General features: G+C 59.1%; 2 protein-coding genes across 2 annotated transcripts; both read left to right on the top strand.

Annotated features, from left to right (window-relative positions):
• Nucleotides 1–552: 552 nt before the first annotated feature.
• On the top strand, nucleotides 553–5,500 carry PTMS (parathymosin). The gene is made up of 5 exons (XM_038768043.1): nucleotides 553–878; nucleotides 4,705–4,776; nucleotides 4,985–5,066; nucleotides 5,188–5,255; nucleotides 5,358–5,500. Exons 1-5 carry the CDS (start codon nucleotides 831–833, stop codon nucleotides 5,406–5,408), a joined length of 321 nt encoding a protein of 106 aa, XP_038623971.1. The 5' UTR covers nucleotides 553–830; the 3' UTR covers nucleotides 5,409–5,500.
• A 1,779-nt stretch (nucleotides 5,501–7,279) lies between these two features.
• Nucleotides 7,280–15,431, top strand: LAG3 (lymphocyte activating 3). Its single transcript, XM_038768042.1, has 8 exons — nucleotides 7,280–7,369; nucleotides 9,444–9,627; nucleotides 11,482–11,708; nucleotides 12,305–12,547; nucleotides 12,856–13,128; nucleotides 13,370–13,633; nucleotides 14,208–14,347; nucleotides 14,793–15,431. Exons 1-8 carry the CDS (start codon nucleotides 7,306–7,308, stop codon nucleotides 14,862–14,864), a joined length of 1,467 nt encoding a protein of 488 aa, XP_038623970.1. The 5' UTR covers nucleotides 7,280–7,305; the 3' UTR covers nucleotides 14,865–15,431.
• Nucleotides 15,432–15,955: the final 524 nt, after the last annotated feature.

Here is a 15,955-nt window from a genome sequence, read left to right as displayed (position 1 = left end):
ATCATCATTCTTATTAGCGTTCTAAAGCGCTTCCAACAAATACGATTGATAGAATGAAGGAGGGAATGGAGAGTAAGCGCTTAACCAGTACCACAGTCATTATAGTAAGCGCTTAACGAATACCATCATCATTATTATTAGCGTTCTAAAGCGCTTCCAACAAATACGATTGATAGAATGAAGGAAGGGAGAGTAAGCGCTTAACCAGTACCACAATCATTATAGTAAGCGCTTAACGAATACCATCATCATTCTTATTAGCGTTCTAAAGCGCTTCCAACAAATACGATTGATGGAAGGAAGGAAGAGTAAGCGCTTAACCAGTACCACAGTCATTATAGTAAGCGGTTAACGCACACCATCATCATTATTCTAATTAGGGTGATGGTGCCGAGGTGGCCCGGGCTGCGGTCCGCCCCGTAGCCCCCTCCTCCTGCTTCCCCTCCTGTCCCCCCGGGGACTGTATTGGGCGGGCCGGCCCCTTCCCTCCCCCTCGGTCCTCCTCCCTCCTCCTCCCGTCGTCGTCGTCGTCGCCGTCGCCGCGGTGGGTGATCCCGGGCCCCGGGTCGGCGGGTGTCGGCCCCCGGCCCCACCCCCGGGAAGCCCCTCCCGTCGGGCCGGGCCTCCTTCTATATAATAAGCGGGGGCGGCTGTTTGGGGGCCTCCTCCTCTCCCTCCCTCCCTCCTTCCCTCCTCCAGCTCGGTCCCCTCTTCCCGCGGCCGGTCCCCTCTCCCGGGTCCCCCGGGACGGGAGCGGGCCCCCCCCGCCCCCCCCGCTCCTGGTCTTGGCATCCCGGGGGTCCCTCCGGCCCCCGGTGTCCCCCCGCACCATGTCGGAGAAGAGCGCGGAGGCGGCAGCGGCCGAGCTCAGCGCCAAGGTAGGAGGAGGGGGCGGCTTCGGGCGGCGCTCAACCAATGCCATCAGCACGCCTGGTCGATATTCAATATTGATGATTGATTGAGCGCTCAGCACAGCGCTCTGCACATAGTAAGCGCTCAGTAAAGACGATTGATGATTTGCCTTCCGCGCCCACCCGCTCCCACCCTGCGCTTAACGGTTCCCGTGGCCTAGGGGAAACCCCACGGAGGAAAAAGGGGGGTGGGTGGGGAGGAGGGGGTCCCCGGCCCGGACCCCCCTGCTCCCACCCCCATCCTCCTCCTCCTCGCCCCCCTGGGAGTCACCCCAATCGCTGGGCGGGGGGAGGACCACCCTGCTCCCACCCCCATCCTCCTCCTCCTCCTGGAAGTCCCCCCCATCACTGGGTGGGGGGCGACCCGGGGCCTCCCGAAGTGGGAGGGAACAGAAGAAACCCAACAGGGTTAACGGGCCGGAGGAAAGGAGAGTGTGTGTGTGTTTGTGTGTTTGTGTGTGTGTGTGTGTGTGTGTCCCCGCGTGGGCACGCATGTCGGTGGATGTGTTTGTGTGTGCGCGCCCGAGGGCATTGGCCTGTCTGTCACGGTGCCCTGGTGTGGCACCGCGATGGCGTGTGACCGAGGGGGGTGGGTGGCCCTGTGGGGCGCTAACGGTGATTGTGGCACAGGGTGACACCCGTGTGAGTGTGTGTGCGGGGTGTGTGTGTGTGTGTGTGTGTGTGTGTGTGTGTGCGCGCGCATGCATTCCTGCGCCTGTCACGGTGCGCCTGTGTGTCACTGCCCTCATGTGACCAAGGAGGGGGGTCACTGTGGGGCTCTAAGGGGGGAGTGATTGTGGCACGGGGGGGTCGGTGTTTGTGTGTGTTTGTGTGTGTGTGTGTTGTGTGTGTGTGTGTAGTGGGTGGGTGGGTGGTGTGAAGCCGGGGCCTCTGTGGGGAGGGAGGCTTGGGCTGGGGTGAGGAGGGCTTAGAGGATGGTCTCCCCCGTTGGGGGTTGGTTGGTTGTTGGCCTGGGCTCTATCTGGTGTGTGTGTGTTGTGTGTGTGTTGTGTGTGTGTGTGTGTGTGTTGTGTGTGTGTGTGTGTGTAGTGGGTGGGTGGGTGGTGGAAGCTGTGGCCTCTGGGGGGAGGGAGGCTTGGGCTGGGGTGAAGAGGGCTTAGAGGATGGTCTCCCCTGTTGGGGGTTGGTTGGTTGTTGGCCTGGGCTCTATCTGGTGTGTGTGTGTTGTGTGTGTGTTGTGTGTGTGTGTGTGTGTTGTGTGTGTGTGTGTGTGTGTGTGTAGTGGGTGGGTGGGTGGTGTGAAGCCGTGGCCTCTGTGGGGAGGGAGGCTTGGGCTGGGGTGAGGAGGGCTTAGAGGATGGTCTCCTCTGTTGGGGGTTGGTTGGTTGTTGGCCTGGGCTCTATCTGTGTGTGTGTGTGGTGTGTGTGTGTGGTGTGTGTGCGTGTGTGTGTGTGGTGGGTCAGAGGGGCCAGAGAGCTAAGCACAGCAGAATGTCCAACCCAAACACTCAGTGCCCCAGGGCCAGGGCAAGGGGGGCAGAGCGGGGCAGTGGCCGCAGCAGCCGGGGGACACGGGAGGACGGGGGCCGGACCTTTGGACTTTGGCCTGTCTGGTCCTTTCCAACCCTCGGGCAGCGGCCAGGCGGCCTTGGGGCGGAGGGAGGGAGGGAGGGAGGGAGGGAAGGGCGGCACAAGTGAGGAGGGGGAAATGGAGGTGCCGGTGGGGGTGTCGTCCACCCCAAGCCGCCTGCCCCCTGGCATGATGAGAGGTGGGAGGGTGAGTGGACTGGGATGAGGGAGCCCACTTTCTAGACTGTGAGCCCGCTGTTGGGTAGGGACCGTCTCTATATGGTGCCAACTTGGACTTCCCAAGCGCTTAGTACAGTGCTCCACACACAATAAGCGCTCAATAAAGACGACTGAATGAATGAATGAATGAGGGTCTAGGAGTCTGAATCCCAGCTGGGCCCGAAGAGAGGCAGGCGGGCACATATAGGTGGGCAGGAAGGAGGGCAGCGGGACTGAGAGGCCAAACATGCTGAAACGTCACCCGGGGCCGGGCTCGCTTACCCCCTGCTCACCTTCCTCCTGCCAAATGGAGGACCCCTCCTCAGGGCTGCAGAGATCAATCAATCAATTGTATTTATTGAGCGCTTACTGTGTGCAGAGCACTGGACTGAGCGCTTGGGAAGTACAAGTTGGCAACATCTAGAGACAGTCCCTACCCAACAGTGGGCTCACAGTCTAAAAGGGGGAGACGGAGAACAAAACCAAACATACTGACAAAACAAAATAAATAGAATAGATATGTACAAGTAAAATAAATAAATAAATAGAGTAATAATAGAAATGGTGGTAGACCCCCCCCCCCCCCCAACCCCTACCCGCAAGTTCCACAGACCCAGAGCCACGCTGCTCGGCACACAGAATCATAACCTACGGGTGCACGCCATTAACAAGAAATCACAACAGATGCACAGCGGGTCTCACACGTGAGCAAACCTGCACACACATATGCATGCGTGCACGCACATGCACACAGAGCCCGGGCATTCAGACAGTGGCTCACTGGGTCACCCTTGCCCCCCAAAGCACACGGAGAGTCACGGAGAGTCTCCTCACCTCAGAGCCTACACACACTCCTAGACACGCATTCATCCCAGTGCAGGTGAGAGGCAGAGATTCATTGAGTGTGACATATGGATGCAGTGTGACCCCTGCCTTTTCCAAGATCTCTAGAGAATTGGGGGAGGGGGAGTGTTTGCGACACCCCCCCCACCCCCAACAACACACTACTTTGCAGGCAGGTAACTAGAGACTAGAGTTTGTCCCCAAAACAGACCCATGGCCCTCCCCAACCTCCCCTTCCAAATCCGGAGGGGGAGGCCACCTGACCCACTGTGGGGAGGGTCCGGGGGTGGTGGGGGGGCTGAGAGGGAGGGACCACTGAGCCATTTCTTCTTGTGTGTGTGGTGGTGGCGTGTGTGGGCTCCCTTCAGAACCAGGAGCCTGATTAATCACATGCACACAACACCCCCACAAACACACACATCAATCAATCAGTCGTATTTATTGAGCGCTTACTGTGTGCAGAGCACTGGACTAAGCGCTTGGGAAGGACAAGTTGGCAACATATAGAGACGGTCCCTACCCAACGGTAGGCTCACAGTCTAAAAATGCACACAGAGATGGAGGACCCCCCCCGCCAAACAGAACGAGGAACCCTCCCACCATACACAAATACACAGATCGAGACCCCCCTTCACGCAAGCAGATCGGCGAGAACCTCTCCCACCATACACAGACACACAGATGGAGCCCCCCTTCACCCCAACAGAGACCCCCCCCCCAATCGCAAATACGGAGATGGAGCTGGGCCCCCCCATTACACACTCAAGCAGGCAGGCGCATAGGCCCAGGGGCCCCAGAGACCCAGAAGCAGGGAGAGATGCTCAGGAAATGGCAGGAAAGGCAGCAGAGAAAGACAAAAGGCCGGAGCCAGCGACTGAGAGCCGAGGCCCCCGGGGTGGGGGAAGGAGAGGAGGAGGAGGAGAGGCCAGGCGGGCAGTGGGCGGGGGAGAGGGACCAGATGGCCAGATTTACTGTGCTGAGCTGAGCTCCTCTCTGACCCTGACCGCCGCCAGCCAGGCAGGCCGAAGAAACTGGTCACCCTCGGTGACCCCCTGCTCGGCCTGCGGGACCTGAGGCGGGTGGGGGCTTCTGCAGGGCGCTTCTACCCCCTGATGCCGGTGGGTGCGGGCGGGACCGGCCCGGGGATGGAGGGTCTGATCCTGGAAGAGGCTACATCCATCTCCCCCCCGATCTCCCCCAGGACCTGAAGGAGAAGAAGGAGAAGGCCGAGGAGAAGCCCAGCCGGAAGGAGAGGAAGAAGGAAGTGGTGGAGGTGTGAAGCCGGGGGCGGGGACTAGCCAGTCTGGCTGGCCCCTTCCCCATTCCCAAATCCCTTCCCCTGATCCCAGTCCCCATTTCTCTGGTCCCTCAGATCCCCCTCAGGTCCCTGCCCATCCCCTTCCAGGCCCTGCCTCAGGGTGAGATGAGGGGAGGGGGAGAGGAGACTCTGTGACAGAAGACTGACAGTCTCCTCCCTCCAGGAAGAGGAGAACGGAGCTGAAGAAGAGGAGGAGGAGGAGACACCCGAGGATGGAGAGGAGGACGATGAAGGGGAGGATGAAGGTGGGCGTGCCCGGGGAAGGCTGGAGGTCGGAGGGGTCGGGGGGCGGGAGGCGGGGGGAAAGAGTGGGAGGGGGACAGGCCCCTCTGGGGGTGATCCAGGCCCGTCCCCCCGTATCTGCAGACGAGGACGGCGACGAGGACGAGGAGGAGGGTGAAGGGCCCGCACTGAAGAGAGCCGCTGAGGATGAGGTGGGGGCTCGGTTGGGGAGGGCCTGGGGGCTGGGCCAGCGGGCCGGGAGGGGGGGCTCCGCTGACCCTCTCCCTCCCAACGTGCCCTGACCCTTTTGGCAGGATGAAGCGGCTCCCAAGAGGCAGAAGACAGAGAACGGGGCTTCGGCGTGAACCCCAGCCCGCTGGGCCGGGCTGGGGATGGGGGCAGGGAGGTCGCAGGGGAGGGGGCCGGGAGAGCCGTCCCACCCGAGGCTCCCAGCCCCCCGGCCCCCGGGACCCCAAGCCCACCCCCACCCTCTCACCCCCAGCACCCCCTTCCTCCTGACCCCTTCCTTCCCCTACTCGATCCGCTGACCCTCCTCTTCCCGTCTCCATCTCTCTCCCCGGTACCCAGCCCTCTCTCCTGCACCGGGCCTGGGGGCTGGCGGGAAGCCGCTCTGCCCCCGGCTCCCCTTCCGTCCCGCCCTTCCCCATTTTTGTATAATTTAATAAAGAAACGGTCGCGCTTCTGTTTTTAACTGGCCTCCTGCTTCCCCGGCTCTCTCGGCTAAGGACCCCGTCAGTGGGGGAGGGAGAGAGGTGGTGGGGGGGGGAGAGCTGGAGGCAGAGCCCCCCACCCAATGGAAGGGACCCCCCAACTGCACCCCCAACTCCAGTCCAATACATAATTGGGGACAGTCCCCTCCCATACATAATTTCAGTCAGTCCGAGACCTGCTGCTCTCTGTGCCTGTGCCTGCAGCCCCCTGGTGAACAGCCCAGGGTGGGAGCCCCTCAGGGAAGGCGGGGGGGGAAGGAAAGGCCCCCAGACACCCCCAGGGTAGTCGAAGAGCAAGCGCTTAGTGCTTCCTTTTCCCCAAGACCCCCATCCCCCGGTGTCTGTTTCTCTTTCGGTAGTTTTCTCGGCCTCCTCCCCCTTTCCTTTCCCTCGGGTTCAGGCCCCGGTGGGGGCGGAAGCTCTGAGGTGTCTGGGGGGCGTAGGGGATTTCCTCCCCCTTCACCTTCCCCAGCAGAATGGGGCCTCCATTCCCTTCCTGGGGCTGAGGGATGGAGGTGGGGGCAGGAATGGGGGGGGATTCGGAATCTCCCTGATTTGGCTTTCCTGGCCCTGTCCACTGGCCTGTCTGGACCACAGTGGGAAGGAGGGAGGGATGGATGGATGGATGGGTGGATGGATGGATGGATGGATGGGTGGATGGATGGATGGATGGGTGGATGGATGGATGGATGGATGGGTGGGTGGATGGATGGATGGGTGGATGGATGGATGGGTGGATGGATGGACGGATGGGTGGATGGATGGAAGGCCGGTTGGGAGAGGGAGCTGGGGCAGGGCCAGGATGGAGGCCTGGCCGGAATTGGGTAAACAGGCAGAACACAAAGGGCAAGTAGGGCCGGGGCTGGGGGCGAGGCCGGGGATAGGTGCTGGGGTTCAGACAGGGGTTCATTCACTCATTCGATTCATTCGATCGTATCTGAGCATTTACTGTGCGTGCGGAGCACTATGTAAGCGCTGGGGAGAGTACAACAGAACGATAAACAGTCTCTGCCCACAACGAGCTTACAGCCTAGGGGGGCCTTACAGTTCAGAAAGAATAGTGGGACTGGGGGCATGGGGAAGCCCCCATGGGACCAGCGGGGCTGGACCGGGGAGGGGGGAGGTTAGGGTTGGGGCCGGGGGTGGGTCCCAGGGGGTGGGAGGGAAGTGGGGAACCTCAGAGAGGTCAAAAACAAAAAGAGATCTCGCCGGAAGCAGGGGTAGGGGAAGACCTGGGCCTAGGGCAGGTGCCAGGGCCGGGCTGCGGCGGGGGCACAGGACGTCCGAAAACAAAAGAAAAGTCGGTCTGGGTTGGGGGGCGGGGAGGCGGGGTTGTCAGGAATTCGCCCCCTCACATTTTCCGCTGCGAAGCGAAACCCTGCGCCCCGGGAGGGGAAGGGAGCGGGAGGGGCCCAGACACCCCGAGGGAAGCCTGCAGTCCGGTTGCCCCTGCCACTCCCTCCAGCTGCCCCCTCACCTCTGGTCACCCCTCTTCCCTCGCCCCGATCCCCTCCACCTCCCGGGAGGCGAGATGTTGGGAAGACTCTCCTCGGAGCTGCTGCTGCTGTTGCTGCTGCTGCCTCATTTGCCATCAGGTACGGACCGGTTGTTCGTTTGTTGGGCCCCGGTTTGTTTCTGGGCACCCGTTAAGCGCTTACTATGTGTCAAGCGCTGGGGAAGATACGAGTTCGTCAGGTTGGACACAGTCCCTGTCCCGCGTGGGGCTCACAGTCTAAGTAGGAGGGAGTAGGATTTAATCCCCATTTTGCGGTTGAGGAAACTGAGGCACGGAGAAGTTAAGCGACTTGCCCAAGGTCACGCAGCAAGCAATTGGTAGAGCCGGGATTAGAACCCAGGTCCTCGCACTCCCAGGACCGGGCTCTTAATAATAATAATAATGGCATTTATTAAGCGCTTACTATGTGCAGAGCACTGTTCTAAGCGCTGGGGAGGTTGCAAGGTGATCAGGTTGTCCCATGGGGGGCTCACAGTCTTAATCCCCATTTTACAGTTGAGGGAACTGAGGCACAGATAAGTGACTTGCCCAAAGTCACACGAATGGCAATTGGCAGAGCCGGGATTTGAACCCATGACCTCTGGCTCCAGAGCCTGGGCTCTTTCCACTGAGCCACGCTGCTTCTCGGTTGGGGGGCGGGGGCAGGCAGGGGGTCTTCGGAATCCCACCGGATCAGGTCTCCCAGCTCCAGGACCCCGGCCAGATTTTGTACTTCCCAAGCGCTTAGTACAGTGCTCTGCACACAGTAAGCGCTCAATAAATACGATTGATGATGATGATGATGATGATGATGATCTCACCAGACCCCGCACTGAGCCCACTCGAATCTCTTCCACGCGCCCAGCCGATAATGAATAATAATTGTGACATCGGGGTGGACACGAGCAAATCGAGTTGGATACAGTCCCTGTCCCACGTGGGGCTTCCAGACTCATTCCCCATTTTCCCGATGAGGGAACCGAGGCCCAGAGAAGTGCAGTGACTCGCTCAAGGTCACACGGCAGACGAGTGGCCGAGCCGGAATTAGAACTCACAACCTTCTAACTCCCATTCATTCATTCAGTCGTATTTATTGAGTGCTTACCGTGTGCAGAGCACTGTACTGAGCGCTTGGGAAGTACAAGTCGGCAGCATATAGAGACGGGCCCTACCCAACAGCGGGCTCACAGTCTAGAAGGGGGAGACAGACGACAAAACAAAACACAGAAACCAAATAAAATAAATAGAATAAATATGTACAAGTAAAATAGAGTAAAAATTCATTCATTCATTCACTCCTTCAATTGTATTGATTGAGCGCTTACTGTGTGCAGAGCACTGGACTAAGCGCTTGGGAAGTCCAAGTCGGCAGCATATAGAGACGGTCCCTCCCCAACAACGGGCTCACAGTCTAGAAGGGGGAGACAGACGACAAAACAAAACATAGAAACCAAATAAAATAAATAGAATAAATACGTACAAGTAAAATAGAGTAATAAATTCATTCATTCAATCGTATTTATTGAGCGCTTACTGTGTGCGGAGCACTGGACCAAGCGCTTGGGAAGTCCAAGTCGGCAGCATATAGAGATGGTCCCTCCCCAACAGTGGGCTCACAGTCTAGAAGGGGGAGACAGACGACAAAACAAAGCATAGAAACCAAATAAAATAAATAGAATAAATATGTACAAGTAAAATAGAGTAGTAAATTCATTCATTCATTCAATCGTATTTATTGAGCGCTTACTGTGTGCGGAGCACTGGACTAAGCGCTTGGGAAGGACAAGTCGGCAACATCTACCCAACATTCAGGCCCGAGCTCTTACCAGTAGGCCGTAGCTCTCCTCCTAGTCCTCTCCCGCCCCATAATTTCACAGCGGGAAGTGACCCTCGACCTCCCGGCCGAAACCCAATCAATCAATCAATCAATCAATCGTATTTATTGAGCGCTTACTATGTGCAGAGCACTGTACTAAGCGCTTGGGAAGTACAAATTGGCAACACATAGAGACAGTCCCTACCCAAGAGTGGGCTCATGGTCTAAAAGGGGGAGACAGAGAACAGAACCAAACATACCAACAAAATAAAATAAATAGGATAGAAATGTACAAGTAAAATAAATAAATAAATAAATAAATAAATAAATAAATAAACCCAGACCTGCCTTTCTTCAGGGGGTGCGGCCGCGGGGAGCCAGGGCCCGGAGAAGGAGGAATCGGGGTCCGGGGCCCGCGTGGTGTGGGCCGAGGCGGGGAGCCCGGTCCGGCTGCCCTGCGGCCTCGGCCCCCGGGAGCGGACGGCTCACCGCGCCAGCCTCCTGCGAGGGGCCGCCGTCAGCTGGAAGCACCGGCCGGACAGGTAGGGCCGGCCCTCCGACCCCGAACCCCCACGCCGCTCAAATCCCGGCCTTCCGCCTCCCGGATCCAGGGCCATTTGATTCCCGCTCTTGGAAACCCCCTCCCCACGACCCCCAGCCCTGGCCTAGACGAGGCGACGGGCGTCTAGTCCATCCTCTCTCGTGGCAATGCCCTTCCTCTTCACCACCAGTCTCCGGGGGCTTCGTTCCATCCCCCCGTCCCCTAACAGCCCGTAGCCCACCCCAGATTCTGCCTCCTTTTATTCATCCCCCCCCTCCCAGCCCCACAGCGCTCACGTCCATATCTGTCATTTATTTATTTCTTCAATCGTATTGAATTGGCTCCGCCAATTGTCAGCTGTGTGACTTTGGGCAAGTCACTTAACTTCTCTGTGCCTCAGTTACCTCATCTGTAAAATGGGGATTGAGACTGGGAGCCCCACGTGGGACAACCTGATCACCTTGTAACATCCCCAGCGCTTAGAACAGTGCTTTGCACATAGTAAGCACTTAATAAATGCCATCATTATTATTATTATTTATTTATTTATTTCTATTCCTGTCTGCCACCCTCTCTAGACTGTAAGCTCGTCTTGGGCAGGGTATCATCATCATCATCATCATCATCAATCGTATTTATTGAGCACTTACTATGTGCAGAGCACTGTACTAAGCGCTTGGGAAGTACAGGGTATGTGTCTATGTCTGCTGTGTGACTTTGGGCAAGTCACTTAACTTCTCTGAGCCTCAGTTACCTCACCTGTAAAATGGGGATTAAGGCTGTGAGCCCCACGTGGGACAACCTGATCACTTTGTATCCCCCCCAAGCGCTTAGAACAGTGCTTTGCACGTACTAAGCGCTTAACAAATGCCAACATTACTATTCATTCATTATTGAATTATGAATTCAATCGTATTTATTGAGCGCTTACTGTGCGCAGAGCACTGAACTAAGCGCTTGGGAAGTACAAGTTGGCAACATATAGAGACGGTCCCTACCCAACAGTGGGTTCACAGTCTAGCTTATTGTTATATCGTCCTCTCCCCACCGTTTAGTAATAATAATAATGATGATGATGGTATTTGTTGAGCGCTTACTATGTGCAAAGCACTGTTCTAAGCGCTGGGGAGGTTACAGGGTGATCAGGTGGCCCCATGGGGGGCTCACAGTCTTAATCCCCATTTTACAGATGAGGTGGCTGAGGTACAGAGAATAATAATAATGGCATTTATTAAGCACTCACTATGTGCCAAGCACTGCTCTAAGTGCTGGGGAGGTTACAAGGTGATCAGGTTGTCCCACGTGGGGCTCACAGTCTTAATCCTCATTTTACAGATGAGGTAACTGAGGCACAGAGAAGAAGAATAATGGCATTTGTTGAGCGCTTACTATGTGCAAAGCACTGTTCTAAGCGCTGGGGAGGTTACAAGGTGATCAGGTAGTCCCACGGGGGGCTCACAGTCTTCATCCCCATTTGACAGATGAGGGAACTGAGGCACAGAGAAGAAGAATAATGGCATTTGTTGAGCGCTTACTACATGCCAAGCACTGTTCTAAGCACTGGGGAGGTTACGAGGTGATCAGGTTGTCCCACATGGGGCTCACAGTCTTCATCCCCATTTTACCGATGAGGTGACTGAGGCCCAGAGAAGTGAAGTGACTTGACCAAAGTCACACAGCTGACAGTTGGCAGGGCCGGGATTTGACCCCATGACCTCTGACTCCAAAGCCCGGGCTCTTTCCACTGAGCCGCGCTGCTTCTCCGCTGTTTAGCACAGCGCTCTGCATACAGTGAGAGCTCAGCAAATGGTACTGACTGACCCCGGAGCCCCGTGGGCCCCTTCCCGTCCCACAGGGCCTCTTCGAGCTGGTACACGGTCCTGGCCATGGAACCGAGCGGGCTGAAGCGCGGCCGGCGGCCCCGGCAGCAGCGAGCCCAACTCCGGGGGCTCGACTTCCTCCGGGGAGACTTCTCCCTGCGGCTCCTCCCGGCCCGGCGCCCGGATGCCGGGGACTACCGAGCCGCCGTCAGCTTTGGGGACCGGACCCTGCGGTGCCTCCTGCGCCTCAGCGTGGCCGCGGGTACGGGGGGACGGGGCGGTGAGGCCTACAGCAGTTCTCGGGAGGTGGGGAGAGGAGAAAAGGGAGCGCGGGAGGGGGCGGTGGGAGACACCGGGGCTCTCCACGCCCCCGCCTCCGGAGACTGAGTCACCCGTGACGCACGGGGCCCAGGGGGGACACGTGCCGGAGAGGCGGCAGGGAAACCCGGGGAAGGGGCCGAACAGGAAGAGGTGCAGGAAGGGGCCTCCTTCCCGCCGCTCAGACGACCTGGCCTGGTCGGCCACGGATGACCCTTCTCCCTTCACACTGACCCCCCACCTTTGGTTCCAGCTGACCTCTCCCCTGTCACCACTGACCCCTCCCCATCCCAAATGACCCCCGCCTTCGGTCACAGCGGGCCTCTCCCCAGTTACAGCTGACACCTTCCCGTCACAGCTGACCTCCGCCCTCGCTGACCTCGCCCCTATCATAGCTGGACCCCCCTCGGTCACGGATGACCCCTCCCCACCCCAACTGACCTCGCCGTGGTCATAACTGACCCCTCCCTGCCACAACTGACCCCCCCCACCTCGGTCGCAGCTGACCCCTTCCCCGTCACCGCTGACCTCTTTCCACAGTCACAGCTGACCCTCCCGGGACCCTGGTGGCCTCCGACCGCGTAAGCCTGACCTGCTCCTCCAGCCGCCTTGAACCTCCCGTCTTCTCGCTGTGGTTTCGGGGTGACACCCCCATCGTCTCTCCGACCCCGGGCCTCCTCTTCCTGCCCCACGTCACCGTCGCCCACGCCGGGCACTGGCGCTGCCAGCTCTTCTTCTCGGACGGATCCAACGTCTCCGTCTCTCATCGGCTCCACGTCCTGGGTACCACCTCTGTTCCCAACCCCTTTTCTCAGTGGGCCCACCCGCCCCCCACCCCTCCCCGTGAACATCCGTGAACCCAACCTTCCCTGTGGATGCCCCCGTCTCCGCTCCTCCCCATAGATACCCCCTGCCCCCGACTTCTACCCAAGAATTCCCCCCGGCCCTTGGCCTTTCCCAGAATAACCCTCTTCGTTCCCCTCCTTCTCCATGGTAACTCCCTCCTTGAGCCTCCCCACCCTCCCCTCTACCCTGGGCGCTGCTCTTGAACCCAGACCCCCCACCTCACCTTCACTCTCCTCCCCGCCCAGGGCTGGAGCCCCCAGAGCAACAAACCATCTACGTCGGAGCCGGTTCCCCCGCGAAGCTGCCCTGCCGCCTCACTCCCGGCCCGGGGGTCCCGGCCGTCCTGGGGGCCCGCTGGAGCCTGCCCCGGGGAGGGGTCCTTCCCGTGGAGGGGGTCAACGGCAGCTTCGCGCTGCGGCTGGACAAAGTGACCCCTGAACGGGCCGGCACCTACCACTGCAACGTCAGCCTGCTAGGGCACTGGCTCAGCACGACCGTCACCCTGGCTGCCATCACAGGTCAGCGTTCGCCCGGGGGGGTCCGGCCGGGAAATGACCTCGCGGTGGGAGTCGGGGGTCCAGAGGTCTGGCCCGCCTGAGGTCCAAGCAGGCCGGCCTGTCCGTAGGTCCGGGCCTCTGTTCGGTCCAGTCTGAGCATCCCAAATCCTTTTTACTTTCCTGCCCCAAGGCTGGGGAAGGGGATTTCAGTGTTGGGGAGTGGGAGGGAGGGCTCCCGCTGACCCTTCACCTTCCTCCCCAGTGACGTCCCCTGACTCCCCCGGCCCGGCCCCCGCGGGCTCCCGCCGGCGGCTCCTGTGTGCGGTGACTCCGGCCAGGGGGGACGAGAGCTTCCTGTGGACCCCTCCGAGGGCGGCCCCTCGCCCCCGGGACGCTCTCCCACCCGTGGGACCCTGGTTGGAGCTGGAGAAGGAGGGTCTTCAGGCGGGGCCCTGGACGTGCAGCCTGTTTCTGGGTCGGCGGTGTTTGGGGTCGGCTGCCGGGCCCCTGGGGCTGCCCGATGCAGGTCAGAGTGGGCGCTGACCCCCGACCCTTACACCCTCAACACCCCCTGCCTCAAACCTCTCAACCCTGTCCTAGGCCTCTACCTGGCCCACCCTCAGACCCTCTCAGGCTTTCTGGACCCCCTTCTAGGGTTCTCTCGTCCGCCTGCTCTGTGTGACTCCCCCGAGGGGAGGCCAGGCCTCCAGTGTGGATTAAAGAGGGGGTGGGCGTGGACAGATCCGGGGGGCACCGGGTCTCACCGGGTGTGATTGCCCCCATGTCCGCTGCTATCCGCTACTGCCCACAGCTGTGTTGGCCTATGGCTTCAAAGCGAGGCCTGCTGCCAGCACCCCGCCCGAGAAGGCCCCGGTCTTTCATCCTCCGCCCTTCCAGCCTCCCTTCTCCGGCCTCCTTCCCGTCTTCACTCCCAACCTCTCCTGTGGATACCCACTTCCCCCACTCCTCTCGGTGGATACCCTCTGACCCTTCTCCGTGGACACTCCTGTCCTGCCCCCACTTCACCCTGTGGAAATCTTGCCATCTTCATCTCCGGCCCCTCAGCTCCTCCCCCGCCAACCTCCATCCTCTCCCCGCAGGCGCCCAGGTCGCGGGGGCGACCCCTCACTCTGCCAGCCCCAGCAGGTTGCTCTCTCCGCTCGGCCTCAGCTTTGGCCTCTCCTTCCTACTCCTCGTTGCGATCGGCGCCGTCGCCCTGCTCCGCCGTCGAGGCAGCCGGGTGAGGCCCCGGCCCTTTCCGCCAAGACCCTCCGGGGACCCTTCCCCAACCGCCCTAGCCCCAGAGGTCCTCTCCCTTGGGAACCCTACCCCCGAGAACTCCTGTGACCCCCCCGCCAGTCAGAGATAATACTTATCAATTAATAACGAATTAATGCGGTATTTGTTAGGCGCCAAGCACCGCACTAAGCGCGGGGATAGATACAAGATCGTCAGGTCGGACACGGTCCCCGCCCCACCTAGGGCTCCCAGGCTAAGGAGGGGGGAGAATAGGATCACCCCGGACCTTTACCAGACTCCTCCGGAGACCCCCCACCCTTAGCCCACCCCCTGGAATACCCCCGAGGGAGGGCTGGGCGCCTGTGTGGGTGGCAAGGGCAAGGCCAGGATAGACGGAGGGCTGGGAGGGAGGACCAGAGTCAAACCCATCTCCCCCCAACACGCAGCGACCCCGGACTTTCCCTGCTCTGGAGAACCAAGCCCGAGATCCGCGTAAGGAGGACCAAGATCAGCTGTGACTGCACTCCAGCCTCGAGGAACCCGTGTCCTCAGCCTCCCCTGGAATACGGCCGCCCCCCAGATCTCCCCTCTCCCCGGAAAGCAGGTCCCCGGAATACAGCTTCCCTGGGAAAAGAGCTTCCCCGAAATAAAGCCCTGAAGCAGCAGAAGCCCACCGGGGCCTGGCTCCTCTCAGAGTGGGGTCGTAGCAGAGGTCAAGGGTCAAACAGACAAGATGTGGGATTCTTCTAAACTCTCCGGCCTGGCGGAAAGTGGGGCACGGGTGGGCGGGGGAGCAAGGCTGGAGAATCCGCCAAGCCGTCGTCTGTCTGCAGCCCATCCTCATTCTTTGGAGGAAGAGGATGCCCCCGACCCTCTCTGACCCCTTCTGCCTTTTCTCTTCCTCTCCCCCGGCCTCCATTTTCTCTCTCCATCTCTCATTGACTCTCAGCACCTCGGTCCTCCTGCCCCATCAATCAATCATATTTATTGAGCGCTCACTGTGGGCAGGGGACTGTACTCGGATCTCGGGACAGGACAACACAACAGTCAGACACATTCCCGGTCCACAACGAGCTCACAGTCTACAGGAGGAGACAGAAATTAACATAAATAAGTCTAAAAATCTTTCAGACTGTGAGCCCACTGTTGGGTAGGGACTATCTCTATATGTTGCCAACTTGTACTTCCCAAGCGCTTAGTGCAGCGCTCTGCACACAGTAGGCGCTCAATAAATACGATTGATTGATAAATAAATTATGGATGGGGACATAAGCGTTGTGGGGCTGTGCCGGGTGGGAAGGCGACACAGAAGGGTGTGGGAAAAGGGGAAATGAGGGCATAGTCAGGAAAGGCCTCTTGGAGAAGACGGGCCTTCAATTAGGCTTTGAAGGTGAGAAAGTAATTGTCTGGTATGATAAACGTCTCTCAGAGGCTTTTTTTTATGGTATTTGTTAAGCACTTACTCTGTGCCAGGCACTTTTCTAAGAACTGGGGTAGATAAAAGCTAATCAGGTGGGATTGTACTTCCCAAGCGCTTAGTCCAGTGCTCTGCACACAGTAAGCGCTTAATAAATACGATTGAATGAACGAATTAATAATGTTTTGTTTT

Source organism: Tachyglossus aculeatus, chromosome 27, assembly GCF_015852505.1.
Source record: "Tachyglossus aculeatus isolate mTacAcu1 chromosome 27, mTacAcu1.pri, whole genome shotgun sequence".
Taxonomy (NCBI): domain Eukaryota; kingdom Metazoa; phylum Chordata; class Mammalia; order Monotremata; family Tachyglossidae; genus Tachyglossus; species Tachyglossus aculeatus.
This window is presented reverse-complemented; position numbering and strand designations above follow the sequence as displayed.

Excerpts from the sequence above, each read along its gene's own strand:
- LAG3 (XM_038768042.1), top strand. The coding sequence starts at position 7,306 with ATGTTGGGAAGACTCTCCTCGGAGCTGCTGCTGCTGTTGCTGCTGCTG. Across the intron at positions 11,709-12,304 it reads GCGCCTCAGCGTGGCCGCGG|TCACAGCTGACCCTCCCGGG; the intron begins GTACGGGGGGAC and ends CTCTTTCCACAG. Across the intron at positions 13,129-13,369 it reads CACCCTGGCTGCCATCACAG|TGACGTCCCCTGACTCCCCC; the intron begins GTCAGCGTTCGC and ends CTTCCTCCCCAG.
- PTMS (XM_038768043.1), top strand. The coding sequence starts at position 831 with ATGTCGGAGAAGAGCGCGGAGGCGGCAGCGGCCGAGCTCAGCGCCAAG. Across the intron at positions 5,067-5,187 it reads CGATGAAGGGGAGGATGAAG|ACGAGGACGGCGACGAGGAC; the intron begins GTGGGCGTGCCC and ends CCGTATCTGCAG. Across the intron at positions 5,256-5,357 it reads AGAGAGCCGCTGAGGATGAG|GATGAAGCGGCTCCCAAGAG; the intron begins GTGGGGGCTCGG and ends CCCTTTTGGCAG.